A 27,520-nucleotide genomic window follows, 5' to 3' on the forward strand; every position below is an offset into this window, starting at 1 on the left:
AGCCTAAGGGCCTCTCTTTTTCCATTCATGCACAGGGGATTTATATGGTTATATCCTATTATAACCGAGGAAAGCAACACATCTCCCATTTATGTATGAGGATAACTGTGGGGTTAATATATCAAGAACTGAGTTATAAGAACAGGTTTCATTATATGAATGAATGATACAAATGGATGCTCTACAGCTTTTTTTATCTGGTCTGAAACTTGATCTGTGGTTTCAAGGATTCCATCAGCCTGAAAATTTTATTTTTTACATGAAAACTTGGCACCTGCTATTGTCACATCCCTGAAATATTAGTAGATGTAATAAGCAAAAAAGGAGTTTCTAGTCCCTTAAAGAAAAACAATACTAACTGAACTCAGACGTAGGACCAAAACTGGAAAGCTAATGCAGAATAACAGGCTGAGAAAAATACCTCTTCAAGATAGCTGAAAAGTATAGCTTTGGTATTCTTTTTAAAATATTATTTTAAATTATTATTTGTATTGTTTCACTTTAGTATCCTTTAAGAGGAAAGATTATTTTTTTTTACTTTCTTTTTCATTTTAAGACATCTGGAAGCAAAACCAACAGCTATCATACTTTGGGTATCTAGAACCACCAATCCAAGACCCCAAACTGCTGCTGAAATAAAAAAAAAATAGTTCTAAAGGCAGACTGAATGTTGCAGAAGGCCCTATGAAGTGGTTCAGCAGGAAAGAAAACCCCAAAAGCCCATACCCTGTTTGCAGGTATATGAAAATACCGCTAATGCCCATGTTTATATTGAGCGTAGTATTTCAGGACTAGTTCAAGTTCTGCAGAATATGCCAAACACAGTAACTGCCGAGAGAATAAAAATCACAACTCCAGAAATACAAATGAAAACACCCCTCCCCCCTCAAAACAGTTCCTAAGAACAAATCAAAACCTCAGAAGTTGCAAAAACAGAAAGACAGCAAACAAGTGGAACAAAACTGGAACAAAATGTGGTTTGCAGCATGTGGGTGTGGGCAGGCAGAAAGGACAGCAAGGGGAGCAGCTGAGTCAGAGCCAAGGTGTACAGGGTACAGGATCTATACCAGGGACTGAAACAAAAGCAACTCCTTGGTTTCCTTTACCATCTCCCTACGTATATTGCAATCGAAGTGGGTGGAGAGACGTGATTATACGTTTAATGATAAACTGTTGAAATAGCATTTGTCCTGTGATTCCATTTTCAAAGTGCTTTAATATCATCAACTAATTGCCAGTGTGAAATAGGACAATCCACATAGGCTTAGCAGCTGAGGCTTAAAAAGCTAGTGAAGGTTGTTAGTACTAACAACTGCAGGCAGAATAAATCACTAACATTTCCCATGAAGGCCCACCAATATATCTGCAATGGATATAGCCATACACATTGACTAAAACAAAATTTACTCGTTGATATGTTTCCATCTGTATTTCACATAGGCATCACCTCAAGTTACTTAATGTAGCCAGAAATTCCCATCTGCAAGATGGAGCATCTCCATAGGCATGTCCCACAACATCCCTGTGCATCTTGTGGTGCTGTTGAATTATTCTACACATCTGTCCTTCCCTCCTCGTTCATGCCTTATCCAAGCTCTCTTAGTACTCTGCATGAAATCAGTCACTTCCTTACTCTAAATGTAAACCCCACAATTTATAAGACCTACCATGCCACCTGCAACAGGTTTGCAGAGTAACAGCATCACCCGGTGGATATTGCCAGTTATCCCTTTCCCTGTTCAAGTGCAGGAATGGGAAGGAGCTGTGGGAATCAATTGCTCCACCTGGGGAGTTTTCCCAAACTCAGAGGCCTTCTGTGGGTAACCCCCTGTGAAGTGCCAGCCAACGGACGAATCCCCAAGAAATTAAAACTCTCAGGGAAACAAAAGTATTGTACTTACTATCTACTGTTTTGGCTGCCCAAATCCCATTGGATTTACTGCTAACTACTGTGGCAGTCTAGCTAAAATTCTGCATACAGCTGGTTAAACTGAAATACTCTGGGGAACAGGAGGCTGGCTTTTCTGGAATTGCAGTGTCGTAACATATTAGCTAAAAATATACATGACCACAAACACAATGTGATTATTCTTTCTCATCCTTACAGTTTAAGTGACCAAGTGCATATACAGCAGTTGAAAAACACTTCTAAATACTCAGCATGAAATTAAATTTCTATTAAGCTATAGTGCATTTGTTTTTTACCATAGGCTGGGTAAAGAAAAAAATCCCTAATTTTCAAACTGAACTTCAGTCAGAAATCACTGAGATACCATTAAATCTGTCTCATCTGATTTTAACTGTTCAAGTGCCCTTTCCAGCTACCTTCTCAAAGCAACTGCCCTTTTGAGCTACAATCTTGAAGCCTGGTACACTAACTTTATGGATAGCCAATTACAGGTAAAAATATCCTGAACCTGACCTTTCTCTCCAAGGTCATCAAGAGGTAAATCAGTGTACTCATCTACAGATATTACATTAATTTCTCTTAGGAGACAGTCATGGTAGTACGATGCCTCGCAACTGGGAGAAACTGCAGTTATCCAAAGTCATCAATTCAATTTGTTGGGTATTAGCCAGGACCGCTGATGGCCAGGGAAGTGCACGGCTGTAAACTAAGAGCAGACACTGCACTCTATTCCTGCCCACTGCCTGGCCTGACTGTAGCACTTCATACACTTCAACCTGCTTGGCTATTTTATTTCCTGCACAGAAGAAAAGAACACGACTTGCTTTTTACTTAACTGGAAAGCTACCTACCATGACAAATTGCAGCCTTTCCTGACAATGCTGTTAACAGACTCCCTTAACAAAACAACTTTCCATAATAAGCACATTCTTTCAATGTAATGAATGAGTCTCAGCTACAGGATAAATTCTGATTACGTATGATAAGACTGACTTTACAGGACAGCAAATGGAAAGGCTATGAAAAAAAGAAAGTGAGCTAGAGGACCCCTTTGCTTTGCCCATGTGCAGTTGCTCAGTACCCAGGGCAATGGCTCCCCAGAAGGAAAAGCAGAAGTTCAGGAGCAACATCAAGACTGCGTACCACCTGCATTTCTCCCTTTTATTATGGCTGGTTTCATGTGGTGAATACAGTTCGGCTTTCCCCAAACAGGATTCAACCCTACGTTATTTACCAGAATTAAAAAAAACCAAACAGCCCCAACTTATCACCACTGCTGTTTTTGTCTTGCAGTGTTGCTACTCCACTGATTGCAGCAGAGTCCTATTAGTGTAAAACTACAGTAGCGTAGTGGGAGATCAGGTCTAATATCTATATCTGCAGATGGATAACACCGCATTCATACCTAAGTTTCATTTCTTTGTTTTGCCCCCAAGGCTAAATTTCACATTTGTACCTCCTGGTGCCTTGTGCAATTGTGTGAAGGTGCATCTAGCGAGAGAGCTGCCAACTGACAACACATCTGAAGAGGCTTGCGTGCGCAGTGTACTTCGTCAAGCACAAAGAACACATTGCCTCCTGCAACCGTAAATTGAGCTCATGAAGGCAGAGGAACAGTTGTTTCAGGCACGTTTTAAGAAAGGAAGCCATAGTCCTGAATCGCAGCATTAGCCTGCGTTACAGCCTCAGCAGCTTGCAGCCCTGGCCTCCCACTAGGCCAGGGATAATAAAAGCAAAGAAATAGCTCAGCTAGTATTTACCTATTCCTCTGAAGCTAACACGGAAAACACGCCATTATGAACTTACACAAATTCCTTCCTAAGGGCAAAGGCTTGTTGATACTCCTACTACTACTGAAAAAAAAAAAAAAAAGAAATAAAAAAAAATATTAGGATCAGGAGGTTATTTCCAGCTCTCAAAGCACCAGGGCTGACCTCCGAAGTGGTGGGCAGGGGACACACAGGGTGTGCAGCTCCACAGCCATGCTCAGCCTCCCTGCCCAAGCTCCCCTCCTGGCCAGCTGGAGCTGACACCAAAGGACCTGCTCCACCAGCAGAGGCAGCCCAGGTGCAAGAAAAGGAAACAACTGTATTACTCAGCCAGGTGGACCTAAAAGCACCAGAAGATCAGCCAAAAAATTTACTGTTAAGTCTCACATCGCTGTGCGGTCCAACGCAGCTGGTGGGCATGCATCTGCACCTGCTGGTGGGCTTGATCTGCAGCTGTGTTAGATTATTTAATTAACGGTGCCTGTCATTAAACTGTTTTGCCACATTACTAAAAGAAAGGTTTCACCAAACAGTTAAATAACATGCTCAAACAATACTATTGCATCTTACTGCATTTTAGCATGTTGTTTACTTCCTCTCTCTTCCCAAAAGCTGAGCAATTGGAATAAAAAATCTGCAAATTTGTTGTTGGGGTGGGGAACTTCTTTATTCTTTTAAGATTACATCGTCCTTTCTTCACAAACTGTAACCTAAGGAGAAAGAAAGGAATGAGGTCAGGGGACTTCTTTTTCTTTCCATCTGCAGGATTTTGGGAAGGTCAAGCCAAGCCAAGCCAGCCAGCTGGCCAGCCAGCTCTGGGAGTGCCGGGCTGGCAACGTCACCAGATTCCCGTAAAAGCCTTGCTGAAGCTGGCTGCTGACACAGGTAAAGAAGTTTATTCACTTTCAGCTTTAGCGCCTCACTGCCCATCCTGACTTGCTACACTGGTAAGCTGAGGCACTTGAAATGTCTCTGCCTCCCAGGTTTTTCTCCAGGCAGGACATCCCTTTCCACCCGTGCATGGCAGGACTCTGCGCTGAGGCCCAGCAGGGATTAACCCACAGCAGCCGAAGCCCCCACTCACGCCCCGGATCTCCACGCCTGGGGTAGCAGCAGGCTTGAATGCAATTCTTCAAAGCAAACGTGCCTGGGAGACAAAGGCTGTTGCTTGTGTGTTTAATAAATACTGCTCCATCCATAATTCACATGCAGAAATACTGCTTTTCATCTATTAATGCAGGCTCTCCAGACATCTGTACTCCTGCTTTATGTAGCGGCAGAAGCATCATGGTATTACGGGGTCGAATTCCCTTTACACACCTGCAGCAACCTCAGCTGTTTCAGCACTCACGTTATGACATGAATCACTCCACAAGCCTGCACCTAATTATCAGACTGTCTATTTTGATATATTTTATCCGTTATGTACAATGCCAAAGACGTTCTTTAAAATATGTTCCAGCTACTCTTTCATATAAAAATCCAACCTGCTTTCTTGTCTGGGACTTAAGTTCTGAAATAGCCGGAGTAAGTGGACCAGATTAGTTAAAAAAGAAGGCATGCTATTAACTACAGGACTGGCTTAAAGAGCTTAATTCTGCCAGACAGGGTCAAGTAGCATCAAATCCTGATTTCTCCGTAAGATCTTTTAAATATCCCCAGTAAAGCCAGCACATAACCTTTTTACATTAAGCGCTTTCACAGTACACCAGACCAGCCTGATGTAGTGATCATACAAGGAGCAAAGCAGATACTCATTTCAAGAAAACAGCAAGACACTAAAAAAAGCAGCCATTTTTATTGTTGATTTGAAATCAAAGCGATTACTGAGGCCTCTGCAACTTCCAGCACAAGACTTACTGCACACAAGGGAGTTCATTTTGAGAAGGCGAAGAGGCAGCAGGTCATCACAGAGTTAACTCAATAAAATAATAATTTCTACTTGGATAAACTGACCTAGTTTTCCCAGACTTCTCTATGAAAACAAAGGATGCAACTTGGATGTGAGATGACGTCTGAGAAGGAAGCCAAGGGCTGGGCAAAGAGTCTGAATTCCACACACAGCTGGTCCTCAACTAAATGACAGTGGTGGTACCCAGTTGACATTACAAATGATAATCCAGCATAAGATTAACTGGCATTGCTAGTGGTTTCTACCCCCATCTTATCTCATTGATGCCAACAGCAAATCTTTCATGTCCTTCAGCAGTGTGGGAATGGGCCCCGAACGCATCATACATGGGTTCGGTACCTCCTTCCAGCTAGGATCGTCTTCTCCAAGACTATAGCAAGCGCCTGATGCAAGACGCACTTACAAAAGACATTTTTATGAGGTCCTCAGGATATTGTTCCTGGGCTACAACCTCCATGTGAAGCACTGGCTGAAAACTTGGATTTCCAAATCTGAGCTTTGTTCAATTCCTGAAAGAGCCCATGAACATCCAGCTCCCCAGCCAGCTGCGGAACTGCCCCCGAGCCCCAGGCTGCGTGGCAGACACAGCACAGGCAAGTCTGCCAGGGCTGGGACGCACAGCGTGGAGGACAGGAACCAACAAGAATTCTTCCCAGCCCCCCTCGTAATAACTCATCCCGAGTTTATGCAAACCTGAACACAATGCGATGCTGACAACTGCGCATTTTGGGATTCAACCCAGCGTTATTTTTCAGCAAAGCTCTGTTGTGCTGGAACACCTCCAGCCAGCTCAAGTTCAACAATTTGCCCAGAAAAAATGGTCAATGAAGGGGAAACATAAAAGTATGCATAGAAAGAGGCCTGACTCCCTCTCTCTTCTAATCCATCACATAGCATTAGAGATTAAATACTCATTAAAAATATATATAATAAACTGTTAAAACAGGACATCTAGTGATTCCTCTTAATTGCCTTGCTCTTCCCACACCCTGGTTTCTAGGGAATATTTTAAAATGTTCCTCCTCCAATCTGCAAGACCCGTTTACCATAGGGTTCTCTCTCCACCTCGTTCCCCCAGCCAAGAAAGAAGACCCCCAAACGCATGGGGCTTAATACTGCATACCCTGTGGGAGGCAGCTGATGTATACGTTCATGCCTTGCCATGCATAAATTCTAGTAGGAATAATGTTCCTAAAAACCCACGTGAAATAGCTGTAACTGACTTAGAAAACAACAGGAAAAGTTGCCAAGAAAAGGCTTTGACTCTCTCTTTAGGACAAGCAGGATTTAAGCCCTCAGCAGAATTAAAGAAGTCAAATATTTCTGCTTATTCTCTTCCTTCCCTGTGTACTTTTCACTTTGTTATGGCAGAGGGTTGAACATAATGGGGTTTCTTTTTGTTATTAACAACTATCCTCTTGGTTTTATTTGTTCTCTTTTTTTATTATTTGCACTCCTTTTCAAATTAAAATTATTTTCTGGATGTTCTGATCTAGTAGCAGCATTCACCTGAAGAGGCATCCAAAGAGGGAAAAAAAAAGTATGCATTGAGGTTCTCTTCCAAATTATAGAAAGGGGTAAATTGAGCATCCTTCTTTTAGAAAAATGCTGTCAAAAGACTCTTGAACTAACACTTCTCCATGTCACTTGTTACAGGGATCTGGACTGTACAAATCTGATCCCTGAGCTCCTCAATGGGATAACCAGGTGGCGTGGCACTGTACAACGTGGACCACGAGACCAAACACACACTGAGCTTTGGGAATTCCACACCCATCTTCATGAGACATCTAATTTGAAACACAAGAGCCCCACCTTGCTCCCTGCCCAACAGAGGCACACCAATACTGTCGAAGAGCAACTCAAGCTTCACTACATCTAATGCTCCATCTTTTAGCATCAACAATTCTTCTGTACCAGAAAAAAACCTACCCTGATGACATTTCAGAAGCTACACTTTTTTTAGTGGCTCTTCCCTGTTGCCTCTCCACTAGAATCAAAACAAACTGTGTCACGGATCACCTAGAAGAAGCATTATGGCAAGAAAATCAGGGGGGAGACAGTCCTTGTATGTAAGGAGCAGCTCACACAGCTACAGCACAGCCAGGGATGATGAACATGCAAGGTGCAGCAGCTCATCACATAAGGACATTCATTCACAGCTGATTTGTCTTCCCAGGTTGATGCCTCTAGGTTACAAAATGGCTAAAATCTGTGCAATGCCAATTTCAATCTTCTTGAGATACAGAAAAAAACTCTCATGCATTAGCTAAAATAAACATTTTATATTTAATTTTTAAAATGACAAAAAATACAGTTTCATCTTTAGTCTGCCATGGACATCCTCTAAAAGTACCCACCATATGAGAGCAAGTAAAAGTGCTATGCTTTGTAAGAGCACACATAACTTGTGGATTCTTTGAAATGCAATACTATTCACCATAAACTCCTGCAGTTTCTGGCAATTTCTATTTTTTTCTCTTTCTCCTACACTGTGTTACTAATTCCATAATGCAAACTATAATCAGCTGGTTGGGAGTTAAAATAAAAGCAAGGAAACCAGAACCTTTTTTCAGGAGACACAGGAAGAAGCAAAGGATTTGCAGCAGCGCCCGTTGGACCAGGGCTGACTGACAGGGGGAAGCCTGCTAATGATGCAAATAGGAGACAGAGCAGGTGAAAACATTGTCTCTGGATTGACTGATGAGTCAAGGAATTATGACCTCTCCTGCTCCTTCAACTGTGTGGTGATGTCTTCACCAAAACTACATGTTGCTGCCAAGGGAGCAAAGAACACCTCTCTGCCAGAGAGGCAGTAACCTGGCACCCCTGAGCCATTTCATGAATTGCACATGTGCCTTCTGCTGAAGGAGACAGTGCAGTGATGCCTGCAGCATTTTTAAAAAGCCTTCCCTTATATTCCAGTATCATTCGATTCAGTATTTCTGTTTATGCTGTTTTAATCCACCCTCACTGCTAAGTCTTCCCATTTAATTTAATGCTTTCTTTCCAGGCTCTCAAGTTTTACGGTTAACAGTTTCCCAGGTTTAAGCACACCGAGTTCTGTCTCCAAGAAGACACTGACAGTGGAGCACTGACCTACTTAACATGGGAAAAAACAATCCCAAACGCAAAGTGTGCAACACTATCTGCCAGTAATCCTTCTTCCCACAAGTTTAAAGACAAAAAATGTTTAAAAATACAGTGTACTGAAAATGATACAAATGTAATACGCTTTGTAATCTGTAATTTCAAATGGTTTGTAAAGTCCTCCCTCAGAGGATTGGACTTAAATCATTCATTAACTTGAAGCTGATTGCTTTGTCCTGGAAAGGGGGAAGAACATGGATTTCTCAGATGTAACCCAATTTCCTATCAAGAAACAAAAGCAACCTGATGAAATTCAGTTACCAAAACCATCTATTGTACCCCAAGCAGAAGTGTAAATAAATTACTAAATGAGCTCCTTCAGCAAAATCCAACTTTGAGGAGTTTTAAAATTAACATTTCACTTGCTTAGAAGTTTTAAATAAGAAAGAAAGAAAAGTAGGTCAGCATGTTTCCCCAGCATGTCTTACTGACTCCATTAAAACTGTCTGTCAGATGACTAACCATGCCTGTAATCCAACTAAAAGCATGTTTGCTTTCTGTTGCACTTTTTGCCAGAGGAAAGGAAGAATTCCACTTAGCTTTAACTCCGAAATTCAGGTAAATGTCTCCCAAAGTCAGATAATTTCCTCACATTTACTTACCAAATCTGTTTATATTGACAATAAGCAACTGGTTATAGGTGCACAGGAGCGAGAAATGATCCCCCAGCTGATTAAATGCCCATCAGCCCCAGGCACTGCCTGTAGGGCTTTAAGCTACAACTTGTTAAAGTCAGTTTTCAGAGCTGTCGCCTGATTGACAGACTTTTCATAAGACCTAGATTTAAAAATTTAAGAGCTTTCAGAAACATGCAAGCATGTGAATAAGTACTGGAATAAGGTGAGATGGAGCAAACCCATTTCTGCTCACTTTGGGTCAAAGGAAATTGAAAATCCCAATGCCTTATGATCTTTCTTTTTTCCTTTCATAGTATTAGCAGCTGAGTGTTATTCAAGTTAGGATAGAAAGGGTGTTATTTCTACTGGTTTTATGCCATCTAACTTTAAAAAAAACCTCCACACTTTCCATGCGAGTGCTGAAGAACTGGAGATTAACTGTTCTGATGTATTTTAAATTGAGCATGTGATACCAAGTCAAACTAAAAACAAATCAAGGCTATTTTTAGAGCAGTTCTAGGGCCAGCATCCCAGCAGGAGGAGCTACAACGTGTCAGCCGGCTTATTGTAGGCACAGCAATGGAAAACTCCCTCTGCAATAACAATTCATACAGCGGATGAAAGCAAGCTGTAAGAGCCTGACAGCAGCAGAGGGAAATCAATGGCCTCACCTACTTACGTAGAGATCGTCCTAAACTGTCTTTGAGAGCCTACTGGTTTTCGAGCGCCTGCTTTCCATCTTCCACACCATCAGCACAGGAGTTCTCTCCACAGAGAGGCCAGCAGGAGCTTTGTTTCCTTCCCTTCTGCAGAGGCACCTATTCTATGCAAGACCATCTCTACTAAAGCGATCACCAGGCAAACAAAGAAGTTTTCACATATAAACCATCAGGAAGATGTACGTATCCTCACATGTTTCTTCTAAGAGGAAGGACCAAATACGTGTCTCCTCTGATACTGAGTCCTTCAGGCACATTCGGGTTGCTGCAGTTCAGACTTCCCAGAACTCTTGGGAACAATTTACTGCGTTTCTCATGAACCTTGGCTACTGTAGATAACATTTTCAGGTTGGCCTGACAACCAAATAAGCCATGTTTAGCTTCAAGGCCCAAGACACTGGCAATTTGCTCGTTCCCAGACTGATACTTATCTCATTGATATTTTTCCATCCTTCAGATTCAACATTCAAAGGGAGGAGGAAAGATAGAAGAGAAACCACAAGGTGCCAGTATAGAAAGCATGACCTGCATGGCACAATGGTAATTAGGAGAAAGAGATGCATCAAAGATGTCCCGTGCCCCCGAACAAGAAAATGATCTGAACGAGGAATATGAAGCGGTGAACTGAGTGCATAAAGGAAGAATGGAAGCTCTCAAACAAAGCTTTTGAGGTCATGGGATTGGGGTCTCAGCAGTTATGTCTGCACGACCAAACAAGCGTGGCCTCAGCCCTGTGCTTTGGAGCACATGGACTGGGCAGGCACAGGCTACCTCTAGATTTCACATCTGCTCCTACAGCAGCATTGCCCAGCACAGCACAAGGCAGAAAGGATAACCCAGGGTTCTGCCTGCTGTGAAAGCAGCTGGGATACTAAACTCAAGAAGAGGCAAAGGCTACCTGCAATGGCAATGTGAAGGTACAGAGCCAGCGCCTTTATATGTATGATCAGGAATCATGCTGTAACCCCCGCCATGGCTGCCCCAAAACCAGAGTGGGGGATTAGGAGTAACAGAAAAAGGTCATGGAAACAACCAGATCCATGTTAAGTGGCTTTGTAAGAGGCACCCATCCAAAATGCTTTTACTGGGAAACTGACTGAAGAAAGCATGTGATGATCCCTAAAAACCCCCAAAGGTGTGAAATAACAATGGGAAGTTCCACCTATGTCAGTGCCACTAACTGTCTTCACAGAAGAGCCAGACCTCTGGAGAAGGTGGCACTTGGCAGGGCTGGCACAGAAACCTGAGGTGCTAGCCTCATTATGGCATTAGCACTCATGGGCTCTGACAAAATGTGCTCCCTTAAATAAGAAAGAGTTCAATCAAGTCTGAGGACTTTGCTAGAGCCACAGAACAGTAACACACACTTCCCTGGAGTGTGCTGCAGGTGTAAGTAGAAAGCAGACTGTACGTGCATCACGCTTTTTACTGGCTCTAGTTATCTCTGAGCTTCACCTATAGTGAAAGACAAGTTACTTGTACAAGTACTCTGTACAGCTCATTCAGCTGAATTTCTTCCACAGGAGAAGATCACGAGGTGTTCAGGAAGTCCACTAGTATCTAATTGACACTTTTTCCTTTCTTGAAGCACATCTCATTCAGAGCATGGTCAGGTACTGCAGTACAAATGATTAGTATAATAACTGTAGAAGTGTCACAACTTTAATAAAACACCTTGTTAAGCAAGAACATAAGAAAGGCACACATTTAGAGTCGCCAAGGACTAGGATTGATGGATGCAGACAAAGGCTGCAGAGAGCACACAAGCCCTGGTAACTTCTGCCAGGATCCGTGTTGTCATAGAGACAGCAGAGCACGATGAAAAGTTCACCACGGTAGCTATACCTTAGTGAATAAGTCTTAATGTAACTTCCAGCTGAGGACGTGTAATCAATCTCTGTATAGGCTTATTGAAGGAATTCCCTTTATGCTTACTCAGTCCTCAAGAGCCCAAAATGAGGGAAAAGGTTTTAAAATATATATTTTACTACTTCTAAAGACAAGCCAAGACCTAGTGCTTCTTTTGGATGGAGGTGGGGGCAGAGGATAACTGTTTCTTTTGAAAAAGAAATTATGTTAAAAATGAAAAACTTGATAAAGACATTCAAGTCAAAAAAACCCACCCAAACCAATCCAAACCAAAAAAAGCGTGGAAAGAGTAATCTAGAGCAGCCTGGCAAGACCGGCCACATGCAACGGTGTTTTCCCCCTTTCCCCAGACACTTCCCCCACAGAAGTGGCTGCAGCCCTGGCATCTCACTGCTGCTCTTTTCCCATCAGGTTCAGTCACCTCATTCCCCTTTACGCTACAGAACACAGGACTTTCCCTGCTCTCCACTCTCCATGCCTTTCTCCCAGCGTTTCCCTCCCCAGTGGCATCCGACCCCTGGTTTATCTTACCGCAGGGCAGCAGCACCCCTGACCCTCTCCGGGTCCCTGCTCTGGGCTCCGTCCCACCACTTGGGAGGTACAGGACACTGGAGCTGATAACAAGCAGTGCAGAAATGGTGCCAGGCGTTGTTTATTGGCCGAGGTCTTTAATTCTTAGCTTACACAATTATGGGTTTTCAATGCAAGAAAGCGGGGAAAAAAATTTTGCAGCACTAGCGTGTTAAGGTTTAAAGTTACAGCCATTTGCGCAATGCCTGAAAAGCAATGAAATGAAGAAAAAGAGAACTTTAGGACACTATTCATACTTTTTCCTAACATTTTAGGATATAAAGATCAGACTAATTACCAAACAGTCTGGAGTTGAGCAGGGTTTACTAATCACACTCTGCTTGAGGAATTAGGAGAGAATTTACTTAGCCGCATCGTGAAAGGTGCCAATAAATTGTTCAGCTGGAGAGTTAACATAATAAAAAAAATCATTTTTTATGTTATTTTCTTTAGCAGTTTATTAATTGCTGCCTGAAATACTTTTCTGAAACACAACGAGCTGCAAATGAATTCATGGGCTATTAATCTGCTGTACATGGCACTGGAGGGAAAGCTCATTAGGTGAGTTGATGCAATTACTGCTATTACATAACCATCTTCACAGAACATAGAGTAAATAATGGATAATAACATTCAATCTAAGTTGCTCCTTTAAACATTAAAGCTGGCAAATGAAAGCTAGGCAAAATCGGGGGGAAAGGCTAAAACACAAAACACACAGACTGCAAAAGGTGAAAAGAAAAGCAGATCTGCTTCTTTGAAGACACCAAACTGGTGCGAAAAGCCAGAGATGATGGGAAACAATGTGCAACAAGTAGAACCCAGTTCTCTACAAGAGAATTTAAGTTGTATATAAACCATTTTCAGTCACTCAGCATTATCTCTGGCAGAGGACAGACTGACACTAGAGCACTGTGGTTTTTGTAGCAGGAAGACCCTTCACGTTGGTTTTGCTCTCATCTTAAAAAAATCTACCCATCAGCAATACTGGGCTTTTGGCATTAATGTTTAGAAGTTCCCAATTTCTCAGCCTGAAAAAATAAATACAAACATTCCTATCTGATCAGCAACTGAGAAAAATCCCGAATCCAACCTTAGTGAACAAAATGAAAAAAACTGTGATCTGTACAGCTTGGGCACGGTTTCCCCACTATCTATATACTCGAATTCTTAATTCATCAGTATTTTCACAGTTTACATCTTTCACCTTCAAAGCACTTACAATACAAGGTCTCCCAGCCCTTGTAAAAAACTCATCATTTTCACCTCTCAAGATAGGAAACGTAGTCTAATCAGCTTGTAGTGTTTAGAGAGAGGAATCAGTCCCAGAACAGAATTCAGGGTTTGTGATTTCCACTCTAATATTTAGCTCCTGCCCCTTGAGAAAGCAAGGCGAGTCAGCAGGCAAGACAACTGTGCTGGAATTTTTGAAAAAGCCCCCAGCCACTGTGTGGTATTTAGGCATCTAGCTAAAAATCTAGCTTGTAGCAAAGCAGAAACACTTCTTAAATCCAACGCTTTCTCCTGGCTAAAAAGAATAAAAATCCAGTTCAGTTCTGAGTAAAAGCATCTAAACAAAGATTTCACGCATTCTAGTTAATCCGCTTTAAAATTACATCAGTGAAATCTGCATGAATTTCTCAAAGGCAACTATGCAGACTGGCTCTCCACTTAGCCACTCATTGGAGATGGAACTGCACTTCACTAAGGAGTCTGAAAGAAAATGAAACAGAAATATAAAATAAAACACAAACATGACAGTTCTTCAAGTCGATGTTTCCTGGTTGCCAATTTAAACCGGATTTAAAATAAAGTAAATCAATTCATTCTATTCTTCAGCAGCATAATGTAATCACGTTCCAGGAAGCATGAACATTTAAATATTATAAGACTTCGAAGGCTGTGACAAAGAGTAACATACATTTCTGTGCAAGTTTAAAAAAATACAAATATGGAGCACAAAAACTGGATTCTCTCCACTTCATGGTAATTCCCCTGCATTCCTTCCCTTCTTCCTTCCCTCCCTCCGGAGAGGTTAATTGTAAGCAGATTTACAAATCTGAACATTGCTTCAGTGCACTGAAGCAACTTGGAACAGTAATTCTGTGCCTTTATACACGGTATTTTGCTCTATTAGAGCTCACTGCAGACGAGGTTTACACCAGTTTCCTTGTAGCACACACTGGTACGTGGGCTGGGTGTGTGTCTGAGGGGGATCCCAAAGACCATCAAGCACAGTAACAGTCCTTGCATCCTGCAAATTTTATAAAAGAGGATGGAAGTGGAAGAGCTGCTGGGCTAAGCTGAGCAATTCTGGCAGAGGGAAGCTCCATTTTCTCCACCATTGTACCCTGCAATAAATCCAGTTTAGGTTTCCTTTAAGGGCAGGCTTCACCTTACAAAGCGTATGTTCCAGCACCCTGCTTGAAAGAGTCCATTATTGTTCAAGAGTTTTGCCCAGCTTCCTGCGTGCTCCCTTAATTGCAGGAGGCAACACTGTACGTGTGACCCCTCACCAGCTACCGAGGACTGAGGTCCCTGCATGGAGGCAACAGTGTGCTTCTTGCTGACACCTGGGGTCAGGCCAAGGACGGTGCTTCAACATCAGCTTAGAGATCACGTAATAGAAGGGCAAAGGTTAGTTTCCTAAGGCTCTCCATCACATAATGAGCCACTGTCAGCCTTCTCACTTCAGCAGGACAAAAAAAAAAAAAAAAAAAATCCTGTGTGATCACCAGTCCTCTCTACATGTTAATTAAAAAAACTAAGAGGCTGTAAGGGTAAGTAGGATAAAAAGGTTTGGAGCGAGGATCAGAGCCCCGGCTGCACCTACACACTCCTGAGCACCCAGGCATGAACTGATGTGGGACAACAAACCCCAAACCTGATGCAGTGCTGGTGGAGGGGCTGGTTCCAGGCTCTGGCACTGAGAGCTGCAGCTCAGGCTACAGGGACACAAGCTCAGGAGTCTCTGAAGGAGGGGGATTTGATGAAAGACAGCAGGGCTTTATTTCAAGTTTTGCCCTGTTGTAGGATGATAAGACAGTCAGCACTAAGTCGTTTCCCCTCACACCCTTTGTCTTGTCTATTGGAGCACAAACTTTTTGCAACAATGACTGCACAATGAAGGACAGTCCCTATACTAGTGGGATCCAGTTTCAGTGGGTCTTGCAGATATTATCACAAGGCAAATAGCTCCACTGCTGCCCTGGAGGCAGCCTTGCTATTGACCTCTCTCGATCAGATCTAGGTAGTAACATAGTCAAAGATAACTTTCTTTCCCCTACATGAACAAAACAACCTATAGAGAAATGCAAATTTGGTGCATTCCTTCATCATCTCACTTTATTCTTTAAAACAAGATAAAAGCATACAAGAAATGCTCAGTATCTCTTCTCTTCCAAAACATTGTGCCTCCATTCTTAAAACCTTACTTATCACACTGGCTAGGCAGCCAGTTCATCTCATCTCATCTCTGATGTTTGTGTGTAAGGCTCATTAAGCTCAAAAGGAGTCACATATGCAAGCACTTTTGCATGCCCTTTAAAGGCAGAACAAATAAACACAGGACTGACTGTAGCTTTTAAGCCCAGATTATTCTGTATACTGAAATTCTGCATTTACTCCTCCTTAGCTCCTCCCCACAGACCTTGGGGTTCCTATTTGCAGCTGCCCACCATGATTACTCTCCCTGTTTGGGACTGGTTTGAGCATTGTATGCTTGTTTCTCTGTGAGATTTCCCTGGTATTTTTTCTGTCCTTGTTCATGGTTTTCATGTTACAAGGTAAGAGAACTGTAAGAAGACAGGAAAACAAAATGTGAATAAAGTACGGGGGGGAAAGAAAAACCTCTATCTGGTCAGAAAAAGCCCACTGACAAATGTGCTTTTGTTTACATAATGGAGTTGAAACCTGGAGACATGTATGAAAGAAGGTCAGATAAGAAAATAGTTTTTTAAATCTCTTAAGAGATGAAAAGCTCCTGTTTATGAAGGGATAACACGGTATAATTTCAGACTTAGTTCTTAAACCCAGAAGACAAGACACACTGCATTCAAACTGATGACATTTAAATTAATTTATCTATTCCTTTGCAAATGCCTTCTACAGAAATGCAGCCAGAGGACATCCCTAACTTTTCCCCAGTATCCTCTGATCCCCCTCCAACCTGCTATCCCCCTTTCAGTGCCTGTAGTGGTTTGAGATAAAGGCAACTGCCAAAGGGCAATTTCACTCAGTTCACCCACGGAAATAGGCAGAGCAAAACCTTAATTCTTACTGGCAAAGCTCCAGCTACCCTATGGGAGAAAACAATCCATCACCTAAAAGGCAGTAAGTCTTTATACTTTGCCCTAAGTAACTTTGGTTAACATGTTAGAAATACTGCTGGTATTTCCAAAACCTACTCTGATCTGACGTTGCAGTGTTTAATAGGATTACTACTTTACGTCAGCAATAAAATCCTTAAGAATTCAACACCATCGAGCCCTCGGGTGAGAAAAATGTTTTTTCTTCTCTTCCAAACTGCATTATACTGTTTTCATCAAGGAAAAAAGCTTCACATGCACAGATATATATGCAGTCAAACACCTATCAATAAAATCCTCCTCATTCAATCCTACATCTTTGTATTTAGCCTACCTTCTCCTTTACTCCCATCATGGTCTCTGCTCCAGTAAATCTATACATAAGAATAGGTAAGTGCACTTCAGGCACATGAGAAAACTAGAAAATCCAACAAGGATAGTGAAACTATAGTATTCCTAAGACCTCTTTCCCCAGTTGCTGGAAACTTGGTGGTATCCTTTTACAATAATCACAATTTCAGATTTCCATGAAAAGGAGTTGGAAACGCTATGAAGTGTCCTAAAGATGTATCTGGCTCATTCTCTGCTCCTCAACACTGTTCCTCTGAGAGGAGAGGAAGGAGAAGGAGGGAGAGAGAAATAGGATGCAACCAGAAGGGACCAGTGTGGCTTTGGGACCTCTTTGGCTCCTACCCAAGTACAGAGAAGGGAACTACTGGGAAGTCCCATGCAATTCAGGAAGGAGAAATGCTGAGGATGAGAACTGGTTTGAAGTCACAGTTCAGTCACAAATCTCTCATCAGCATAGAATTTTTTTCCTCTGGACTTAAAGACTCTCCAAGGAACTCCCGTGTGTGAATTAAAGATGTGGTGCTGGGCAATTTTTCCCTCTCTCTTATGCACACACTGCAAATTTCTGTAATGTTTATTACTGGCATTGACCTACTGAAATCAGGAACATCACTGGCAAGAGGTAAAACCCCTCAACAATCAGAAAAATCACTATACCAAAGACTTTTTTGCTACTGCAATCACTCCAATCAAAACTGAGAAATCCCATAGGGATTTGAGAATGGCTTTTTTAGCTAAATTTCCATGCTTGACAGGGATATCAATGAACTGGAAAAAGAGAAAAATCACAGATTTCTACCTAAATATTTTAAAATGTTGATTCACAGGGCAAACCAGAGATTTGTAGAAAAGGAGAGAAAAATCCTTTGGGTTTTTGTGCACTTGGCAGCACTTTTACATAGTCAGGTATACTGCCCGTGCAGGTTTAGAAGATTTGCCAGCTTGTGTCACCTTTCAGAGAGGCTCCAACCAGTATGAACAGAAGACTCAAGGCTGTTATACCACCAGTTTTGTAAAATGGCACAAACTGGCACTACTGCCAAAAGAAGGACCTCTGGCACAAGCACCTGCATTGGTGTGAGGGAGAAGGTGTAAGGCTGAAGAAGGCTACTGCCTGCTGCACAAAAGCCTGTGGGAAGCCCTTGTGAAATGACAGCCTGGGCTGACACCAAGCCCAGCCAAGCCATACGCCAGTCTACAGGGCAGAGGGAGGACAGAAACCAAGCTTAAGAAGCCAGCGCTGTTCCTCTTACACCCGTGTCCCAAGAAGCCATTCTAGAGCAGATGGGAAACAACCCAATCGTAAAGCACTTATCTCGTTGGTTTGTTCTTTTAGAACACCTGGTGAAAACACCCACACAAGGTGGCCATGCTGCACAGGCAGCCTGTTGCACTAAAATCTCTTAGCTGATGGCATTTAGGCTGTGAAGTTAAGGACTCAGAAGATTGTAAAGTACAGGTCTGAAGTTGTGTACAAAATTCCTATTCCTTTCCCTGCATATGAATGCAGACACTGGCTTCAGTCACATAATTGCATAATATTTTTCTCCCTTGGGATTGCCACACATACATAGGATGTGACAAACAATAAATTGCTTCTGAGAACAACTTACATTCTTTGGACATTCCCACTTCAAAGCACTTCTGTAGTCTGCAGTACTGGCAGCGATTTCTGGTAACTTTATTGATAACACAGTTTTTATCTCTGTGACATGTGTAAACCATGTTCTTCTGGATACTCCTGCGGAAAAAGCCCTGAAATATAGAAAAAAAGAAAACAAATAAACTTTTGAGCTTCCCATAACCCTTAGAGAACTAACATTCCTTTAAAATTACAAAATAAATTCAAAGTTATGGCTGGAATATGGCGTCTTTAAAGACTCAGTCCTATTATAATTTAGTACTCTTTCGTGCAACGTAAGACTCATCTCTTTAATAAAAACTAATTAAATAACACAAACTAAGGCCAAAATAAACAAAACTAGAACTAGTAAAAGCATTCAGGAAATGTGGTCCTAGATTTTACAAAAAAGCTCAAATAAAAATGATTTGGGCTTATAGATGTAGTAATGAGTTGGGTAAACAGCTTTCCTAACAGATACACTTGAAACTCAAACACTCATCCAACAACTGACAGCCGCTCTCAGCCTAAAGGTCCTGCCTATTTTTGTTACTGCAGAGATTCTCTAGTTCGAAGGCTGCACATAAAAAGAGAAATAATTTGAAACCCAGGTCTCTTAGTTGCTGGAACTCCTACAGCAATTAATGAGACTTCTGCAGGTGGAAGAGTTCCAGCATCAAGTTACTGAGTTGTGAACTTGTAAAAGTTGCCAATTACAGCATTTTTTTCTTATTCAGATACAGCTGTGAAAATAATCAAGTAATTGCAATGATCTTGAACAAAAACTAAAGAGAACTAGAGTCTGGTTTGTACTTAAGGAACACCATTTGACTGGATTCCTCCTTCAGCAAGTAGAAGAGAGAAAACCAGCGATAAATTACAAGGTTAGCTGGCACAGACAGAGGGCAAAAAACTAGTTAATTTCTTTATCTGCACTAAAACCCAAGCTTTAGATAATATCATATAATAATGAAGGAAAAAACTGAGCAATACTTTAAGCATTTCAGAGCTCAACTCACAGATATTCAGCGAAAGTATTTCTGCAATAGACATTTGGAAATTTTACAGCACTATTTAACCCTCTCACTCAGATTTTTAAAATCATTTCAGCAAGGACCAGGGTCAGATTTCAGTCAACATCATAGCATTATTGAGGAATAGTTGGCAATTTAATATTTGTTGGAGGGCTTGAGAGGTTAAAACTCTTCAACCGGCCATGTTTACACCCTACAGGGAAGTGGCAAACTTGATGCCGCAGACGATAGCTCTGTTTCCCACAATGCATTTGGCTAAAGATGCAATCACAGTAAGCTATAAAATTGGCTCTCCTAGAAGGACTCACTGAGATATGCGAGTAGTTCAAAAGCCAAACCCCCTATCATTCAGAGTTAACTGGGAGAGTTTCTGGCCATATGATCAGGGAGTGGTAGGGCAGGCACAGTAAGGGCTGGTCGTAAATTCCTTGCACACCCAACATGCTGCAGATGCTAATGTTATGAAAATACCACAAATTCACTCAGAACTGAAAAATGCTTCCTTAATCACGTAACCCCTGGCAATAGTTTTCTGCAGCTCTTGCACAGGCAAGCCTCATCCTGAGGTTAGCTCTTCTGATTTAGAAGATCCTTAACACATCATCAAAGAGGTAAATAAAATCTCTTCGCTTCTTTCTTTTCCTTAAGCTACTGGGCACAGAAGGAAAATTTAAAGCTATTTGTTTAGACAATTAAAACCTTTTAAGTTATCAATAACACTGCTATTTTATATTCCACACTTTTGATCATTAACACTCCTTGTATCTTTGGAATGGAAAGTATGGCAAGTGTGCGTACTTTTGTTTACTTGCTGAGAAGAAAATGTATGGTAATACTTCACTTGCTGCTTTCTTGCTTTGGTATTTCCCATTGTGACGCCTGGCTCTGTAGTAATTGCTGATGATGCTAACTAGGACAGCGAGGGGTTGATAGCATCTATTTTGGTTTAATTCAACAGCCAGGAAGTGTGAGCTGTGCTGGTTCAAGGGTCTCTATATGGCTTATTCGGTCACTGCTTTTTAGTTGGAAAGAGGTAAGGGACGTCAAGACTGGTAGCTTCCCCTGCAGTCACCCCAGCTTAATCAGGAGCAGCACGTAAATTAACACCCGCAGTCACTGATGGAATAACTGTCCTACCACCAGCCTGACAGAGCAGGAAACAAAATGGCCCAAATGAATAAAAATGACCCTCTCGTGCAGCAGCTGTCTCACCAAGCTGAACAACTGGAGTAATTAAAAAAAAACGCAGCCCCCAAAGCCTGCTTTTTATGCGCATATGCTTTGGGGCAGAGGCTGCTGTGCATCCATGCTCAAAAGCCTTCCAGTTTACAGACACAGGCACTATTTGAAATGAAATATGAGCTTCAAAAGTGTCACTCAATACAGGGAAAAGAGGAAAAGGCCTCCTCCAAATACACCTGTACTTCACCAAAATATGAGCAGTAGCTAATGGCACCCACTGTTTGATCAGTTGTTCTAATATTTAGGTATTCAGGTTCTGCATCATTTTAACCTAGTGTTTAATTACAGCCCATCAGGAAGGAAAGCAGAGGAGGCTGTCTCAGTCCTTACCATATGAAGTTGACCACACAGCCCAACAGAAAAAAGGTGATCCAGCTTCTGCAGACAGCAAGTATAAAGCATTCATGAAGTCATTACTAATATAAAAGGCTCAGGAAGAACAAACTCGGAAAAAACAAATCTGCAGGTGGAAATGGAGACTATTTTCTTCAACAGCCTAACCTCCACAGGCACAGAGTGAAAGAAATAGATGAGGATATTAATTGTGGAAGCTCAGACTGTTGTTTTACAAATTACTTTTTAACACCTGTATTTGATTTTCTTCCTGGGGTTACTCACAGAATAGAAATAAAAATGAACTTGTTTACATAAAATGTTCAGGTGAAAAAAGGCATAACGTGGCCCTGCTCAAAACTCAGAACACATTTCTCAACAGTATGTTAGTGCCTAGTGCCCAAGTACTCTTCCATAAGACAACACTGGGATACTATTTCTAGTAAGGTTTGTGGCAAGCTCATTTTAAAATTAACCTCAGCAGTACGTCAGATTTGATCTTTAAATTTTCCTCCAGACAGGCTGTAAGAAAAACACCCACATTATAAATATCATGTCCTGTCTTTGCATACAAACCCCAAACCAAAGCCATCATAGGGGGAGTGACAGGAGCTCAAGCAATAGTGGGCGAGGAGCATTTGCTGGACACTGGGGCTTGATTTCCCATTCCACCTCTGTAAGCCTGGTGCCGTGCGGCCACGAGTTTTGGGTGGCACTGCAAGCAGAGTCATACTCAGAAACATTTCCTGAATCTGGGCTAAAAAAACAGGCAGTCTCCTGTCTGTCCCTCTGTGGGGGTTTGGACCCACCTGCTTTGGTTACCTGCAGCTCTGCAGCAAGAGAAAACCCTGCAGGACACAGGGATGGGCAGAACAGGTACTTGCTGCCCAGTTAAAACAGAAAAGCACATTTAAACCATTTCAAGGCTGGGTTCCAGATAGAACAGGTATAATACACTGGCCTGTTAGAATAACAAAGTTAGAAGCAAGCCTAAGTTTTCCTCCAAGTGCTTTTTGCCAAATGACTTCCATCTGATCTCACAACCCCAACAGCTTCTTCAAAACCAAGAAAATCCAAATGTGACCTAACCTTAAAAAGTTGTCAGAAACTTCAGAGACAGCAAACCACCACTGCTTACAAATGAATCAATTTCCAGTGCCTCCTGGCTCTTGGAAAACAAGCTACTACGTATAATATATTCACCTCAAAAGGAATCTGTTTGGCTGAATATTTACATGACCAATTTTTTATGCAAATTTTTTAGCATCCTATCCAAATTAACAACCTGTGACAGGAGATGAGATGCTTCTGTGCAAAAAACAAGCACAAATGGTTCTTTCTTTGTAATTTAAAATGCCTTATGAATATATATAAAAAAAGCTTCATAAAGCATTACTGTCATACATAATTGTTTTCGATAGCACCTACAAAGTACTTGAATTTAAAGTAGAGGAAGCTACTGAAGTCCTATCAGAAACAGTGATTTGCTCTAACGTTCCTTTTATCCACAACTTTTGAAAGGAACATAGATCTTGTGTTTTTATTTTAGTGAAGACAAACAAAGCTTTGCAGAAATCACACTTCTGAATTAATTCCATTCTTCTGAGCTGGTTTTATCAGCATCCTTTACACAGAGCATTTTGGACAAACATTTCAATTTTTAATCTCATCTTTTCTGTGCACCACACCACACTCCGCCCAGGCCCACCAATCTTGTTATCTTAATGGATGACAGATAGAATATCACTCTGACCATGCCACATTAGGTGTCCTCATTTACCGAGTGCAAGGAAAAAATGCTGAGTATAAATTATTCAGAAATCTATTGTATCAGCGTGTGTTCTCTGAGCATCCACCACTGGCAGAGCAGACAGATTATTTTTCACTTTTAATTGTGTTGATATCTTATCTGCTGCACTGAAAGCAGAGAGTGATATGTGAAACCATATGTATCAAGCAGCAAATAAACCCAGTTTACTAGGTCTATTGCTTAGAACTAAATAACCTATTTAGTCAATCTAACTTGAACACAATACCAAAAAACCCTACCTCATCCCTCGCACCACTTAACTTTGTAGTGTTTGCCGCTGATTGTGTCAAATTAAAGAGTTCAGTACTGAGCAGCAGTGCCCACAGCGAATATTAACTATTTCAGTAATATTTTGAATGCCATTATGCCACTGGCTACCTGAACACAAAGGAACTCATTAAGGATGAGCCTTCTAGATAATGTTAAACGTTTAAGCTTATGAAGTCTTACAGAATTGTGAGCATGAACTGCTACCCTTACATATTTGATGGGGAACCTATACAACTCCTCCTTCACAGTCCTGTTGATTTTGGCAAGTTGGATCATTTAGAGCTCCATTTATGCACAACGCATGAAGACATGGGTCATTTGATCACAACAGCATCTTAAAAATATTTTGCCAGCGTAGGACATGCCAAATCTTATTTGCAGACGTACTGGGCTTGCAAGATGAAAACTTGCACTGCAAGCCCTGGACAGGGTCATCAGCAGAGAAGGGCTATTGCAAGCCCAATCTGTTTGAACAGCCTGCTAGGTTTATCTGGTTCAGCTTTGATTACCCCCAAATACAGGCAGCCAGCTATGACTCCCGAAAGATTTAAAGGCCATTCTTTGGTAAATTTGCAAAATAAGCTTCTGAGTGAAGTATACTGACACTTTATCATAAGAGAAACAAAGGAGTAGGAAGGACTTTTCTATGGTACAGTTTATCAGTCCTTTATAAACTCCGACTGACTGAGCTCTGAAAGGCAAAGATAAAAACCAGTAACAACCGAAAAGAATAATCCATCCCACAACATACCTGAAACCTCTGCCATCAGCTTTATTCTGAAATAGGGGCTGTGTAAATATGTACCTTTTTTACAAAACGTATCTGTTTGTGATGCATAGCCTCTTTTCAGTTTATTTATTTTAATCATTCACATTACCCTCTATCCCTGCTAACCCCATAAAATGTACTTAGGCAAGGTAAGGACTTAATTCCTGCTATCTCTGGAGCATCAACAGAAACATTTAAGGTCTCTCTTAGTGATGAGATCTGTACAAAACCACTTTGCTCTGTGTATGGGGAATTGCCCAGGTACATTCATGGAATAAATGCGGTTTGCAACATTTTTATTACAGGTGGTAGCAATCAAGGAACAAAAAACCCCTTCCTTTCAAAATCCTGGTATGATCAGTGGTCAGGTTAGGGCAGAGACACACAATTTTTAGTTGTTAACTAGGAATATTTGCCCTGAAAGGCCTTGATAACATGCACTCCCACAACTGGAATTGCACAGACAGGCTTATAAAAGACTTAAAAGCCCCAGCATATTCCGTTAAGTGACTCCATATAGTACAAAAGCCACTGCAAAATGGCTGCAGCCAGAACACAAGACCCCCACAAGTAATGAAATGTGCCAAAGCAGCTATCTAAAAGAAAGCTAAAATGAGCATATTCCCAGTTGCACAGCACTTTTCCAGGATGTCTGCACTGTCTATCACACTTTGGAAGTCACGGCTTACAGAATAAACAAATTAATTGTCTGACATTGTGGCTGGAAACCACCGCTGGCACAAAATGGAAGCAGCTACAACAATAAGTAGAGGAAGGCTCACTGCCAGGAAGCAGGGAAATTGTTCTGATGATGTATGTCAGGGCAGGACAGGCAGATCTTTGCAAAAACAAACCAATAAATGCCATTAAATGTCAATAGCTTGTAGAGAGCACCTAAAGATGCCAGGCACGTGGCAGCAGAGGGGCTGGGCACCAGCCTGCCCTGGGAAGTGCTCTGGGTTTGTCTGTTTGTCTGTTGTTCCTGTTATTTCCAACAGAAACTCTCTGCTTGCCATCCACATTTCATCATGTCTAACCATTTATTCTGCAGGTGAAGAGCAGCCGTAATCTTCCATGGCTGAAGAAACCCAAATTTGCTATTGACAGCAGGGGATTTTGTTTTGGTTTTGTTGTTTGTTTGTTTTTGTTTTTTTTTTTTTTTAAATCAATAGAGCTCAAAACACTTGATAAAAATAAGCAGGTGTTATCTCACACCTCGCATACAGGACTACAGACCTGTGGACCTAAGAGCAACCCACTAAGGGGAAAAAAGGTCTATTCTCTTTTCATTATTTTAACACAAATGGAAAAGTTTGAAAGATTTCAGGGTTTTCTCATTCCTTAGAAAAAGAAAAAGGCCCAGAAGCCAGGGACAGGCAGATAAGCTAAGCTACTTAAATAGGGATACTCGTCTGCAACTGCAAAAAATTCTCCAACAAAGACAAAGCAGGTCATACTTGATAAATCCTAATAGTTTCTAAGGTGACAAAATTATTGTGGGGCTTAGGGGGCAAGGAAAAGAAACCCAATTTTGGTGACTGAACTTGAACAAAATTATTCATGGGGCTACTAACGCTGATTAGCCATTAGCCACTGGTGAGGTTGGAAACAAACCCCATTTTTCATGGTGCCTCACAAAACCACATCTTTTCATTCCACAAACCTTGGTCTAATGTTAAAAACATGCCCCAAACCATAAAAACGTTGATTTTTTTTTTTCTGGGGAGTTTGAAACACTTCTGCTGGCCAACTGGCAGAGAGGCAGCTTACTGATGAAACAGGGGAGATGTGTTCAATTTTCTACAAATGTGCAGCAACCAGATCTCCCTAGCAAGGGTACCACAACATCCCTAAGACTACACACAGATTTCTTCACAATTTCAATTTTCGCTGAACTCCTGACCTTTCTAGCAAACATGTCAAAGTCTCCAGACAGAACAGTCATCACCTTGAAACAATATGTGAGGGGAATGATCGGCTGAGATTTTCTGCTTCTCCACTTCAGTAATTTAAACAGAGAGGAAAGCGCTGGTATGCACTTCCATCTGCTTTCTTCAAATTAAAAAAAAAAAAAAAAAAGGAGATGAAATGTATATAATTAAAAAGTTACAGTTAACTTCCTTTCAGTAATGTCTGTAGGATGGTTTTTGGCCTGCTAGGAAACTCCAGATGGGAAGAGTAATGAATATAATTGAATACGAATAACAGGAGATCAAAGAAATGCTTTTCTGAGTTGTAGTGCACTGAGTTATTTCACACAGTTTAATGGAGAACTCAGGAATGAATTATTGCATTTTGCTATTTTCTTATATTTTTGTTTATGCAAATCAATTCTCTTTAACCTAATTTGTGGAGGACCAGACCTATAACCCAATAAAACTATAAAATGTCACTAGGATGGTCATACAATTGGCTAGTGCTCATCCAAAAGGCTCTATGTTGTTAACTGCTCATCGTTTTTTCACATTCTTCCCCTCCAGTGCCTCAGGATTTATATCACCAATTAAGACAATAATGAGTGCCCCAGGTTGACCTCCCAGGAGCAAGAATTAATTAAGTGCAGTATTTCTTTGTAAAGAATGACACTTTTCCAAACCATTTCTGTAGCTGCTCTCTTGCATAGAAGCACAGTCCCAGGAAAGACTTTCCAAATTGTTATCCCCAAAATGTAATACTGATTTTGGTTTATGCTCGTAATTTGGGTCTCTGTTTTTATCTATTGGTTTTTCAGGTGGTTGGAGCAGGGGGGCCATTTCCAAGGACAATGCTACAATTTTACTACACATACATGGGATTTTTTTTTCAGAGTGACAAAGGAAAGACAGCTAAGCAACAGCAACTCTAACAAAGTAGTAGACCTCCTAAAGGAAAGCAACAAAAAATCCCCACCAAGCTATACCTATGCAGTGACACGCAGATTCCTGCAGCAGGCAGGACAAGGAAAAGACTCATGTTAGCTATGCAATTACTACGCTGCAATTACTTGTAGTAGTCTTTCAAATTAGCCTCTCCACTTAGCTGCTGGCAGGGATGAAAACACATTTAAAGGAAAGGACAAGCTCAAACACAAACCTGTATGTGAGAAAGAAGGTATGTGCATGCTCCAAGGAAATTCCCCACACGGGCAGGCATCATTCTCCTCCTCCTCCTCCTCCCCTCTCAGCCTTCACCACAAAGGCTTGCAGACTTCCCCCACATATTTGGCACCACAGTTATTTATCAGAAGAGGCACAGGGACTTTCATTAATCGTCAGCCAATATAAAAATC

General features: G+C 41.5%; 1 protein-coding gene across 14 annotated transcripts in view; it reads right to left on the reverse strand.

Moving 5' to 3' along the window:
- The window catches only part of RARB (retinoic acid receptor beta), a 334,649-nt gene that overhangs the window by 28,171 nt on the left and 278,958 nt on the right, over window positions 1-27,520 (reverse strand). For all 14 annotated transcript variants that reach the window (XM_080385080.1, XM_080385078.1, XM_080385069.1 and 11 more), the window contains one exon: window positions 18,787-18,928. In XM_080385080.1, coding sequence (XP_080241206.1) covers window positions 18,787-18,928 — 142 coding nt within the window. The remainder of the gene's footprint in view (window positions 1-18,786; window positions 18,929-27,520) is intronic.

Source organism: Falco punctatus (genome assembly GCF_963210335.1).
Source record: "Falco punctatus genome assembly, chromosome: 4".
Lineage (NCBI taxonomy): Eukaryota > Metazoa > Chordata > Aves > Falconiformes > Falconidae > Falco > Falco punctatus.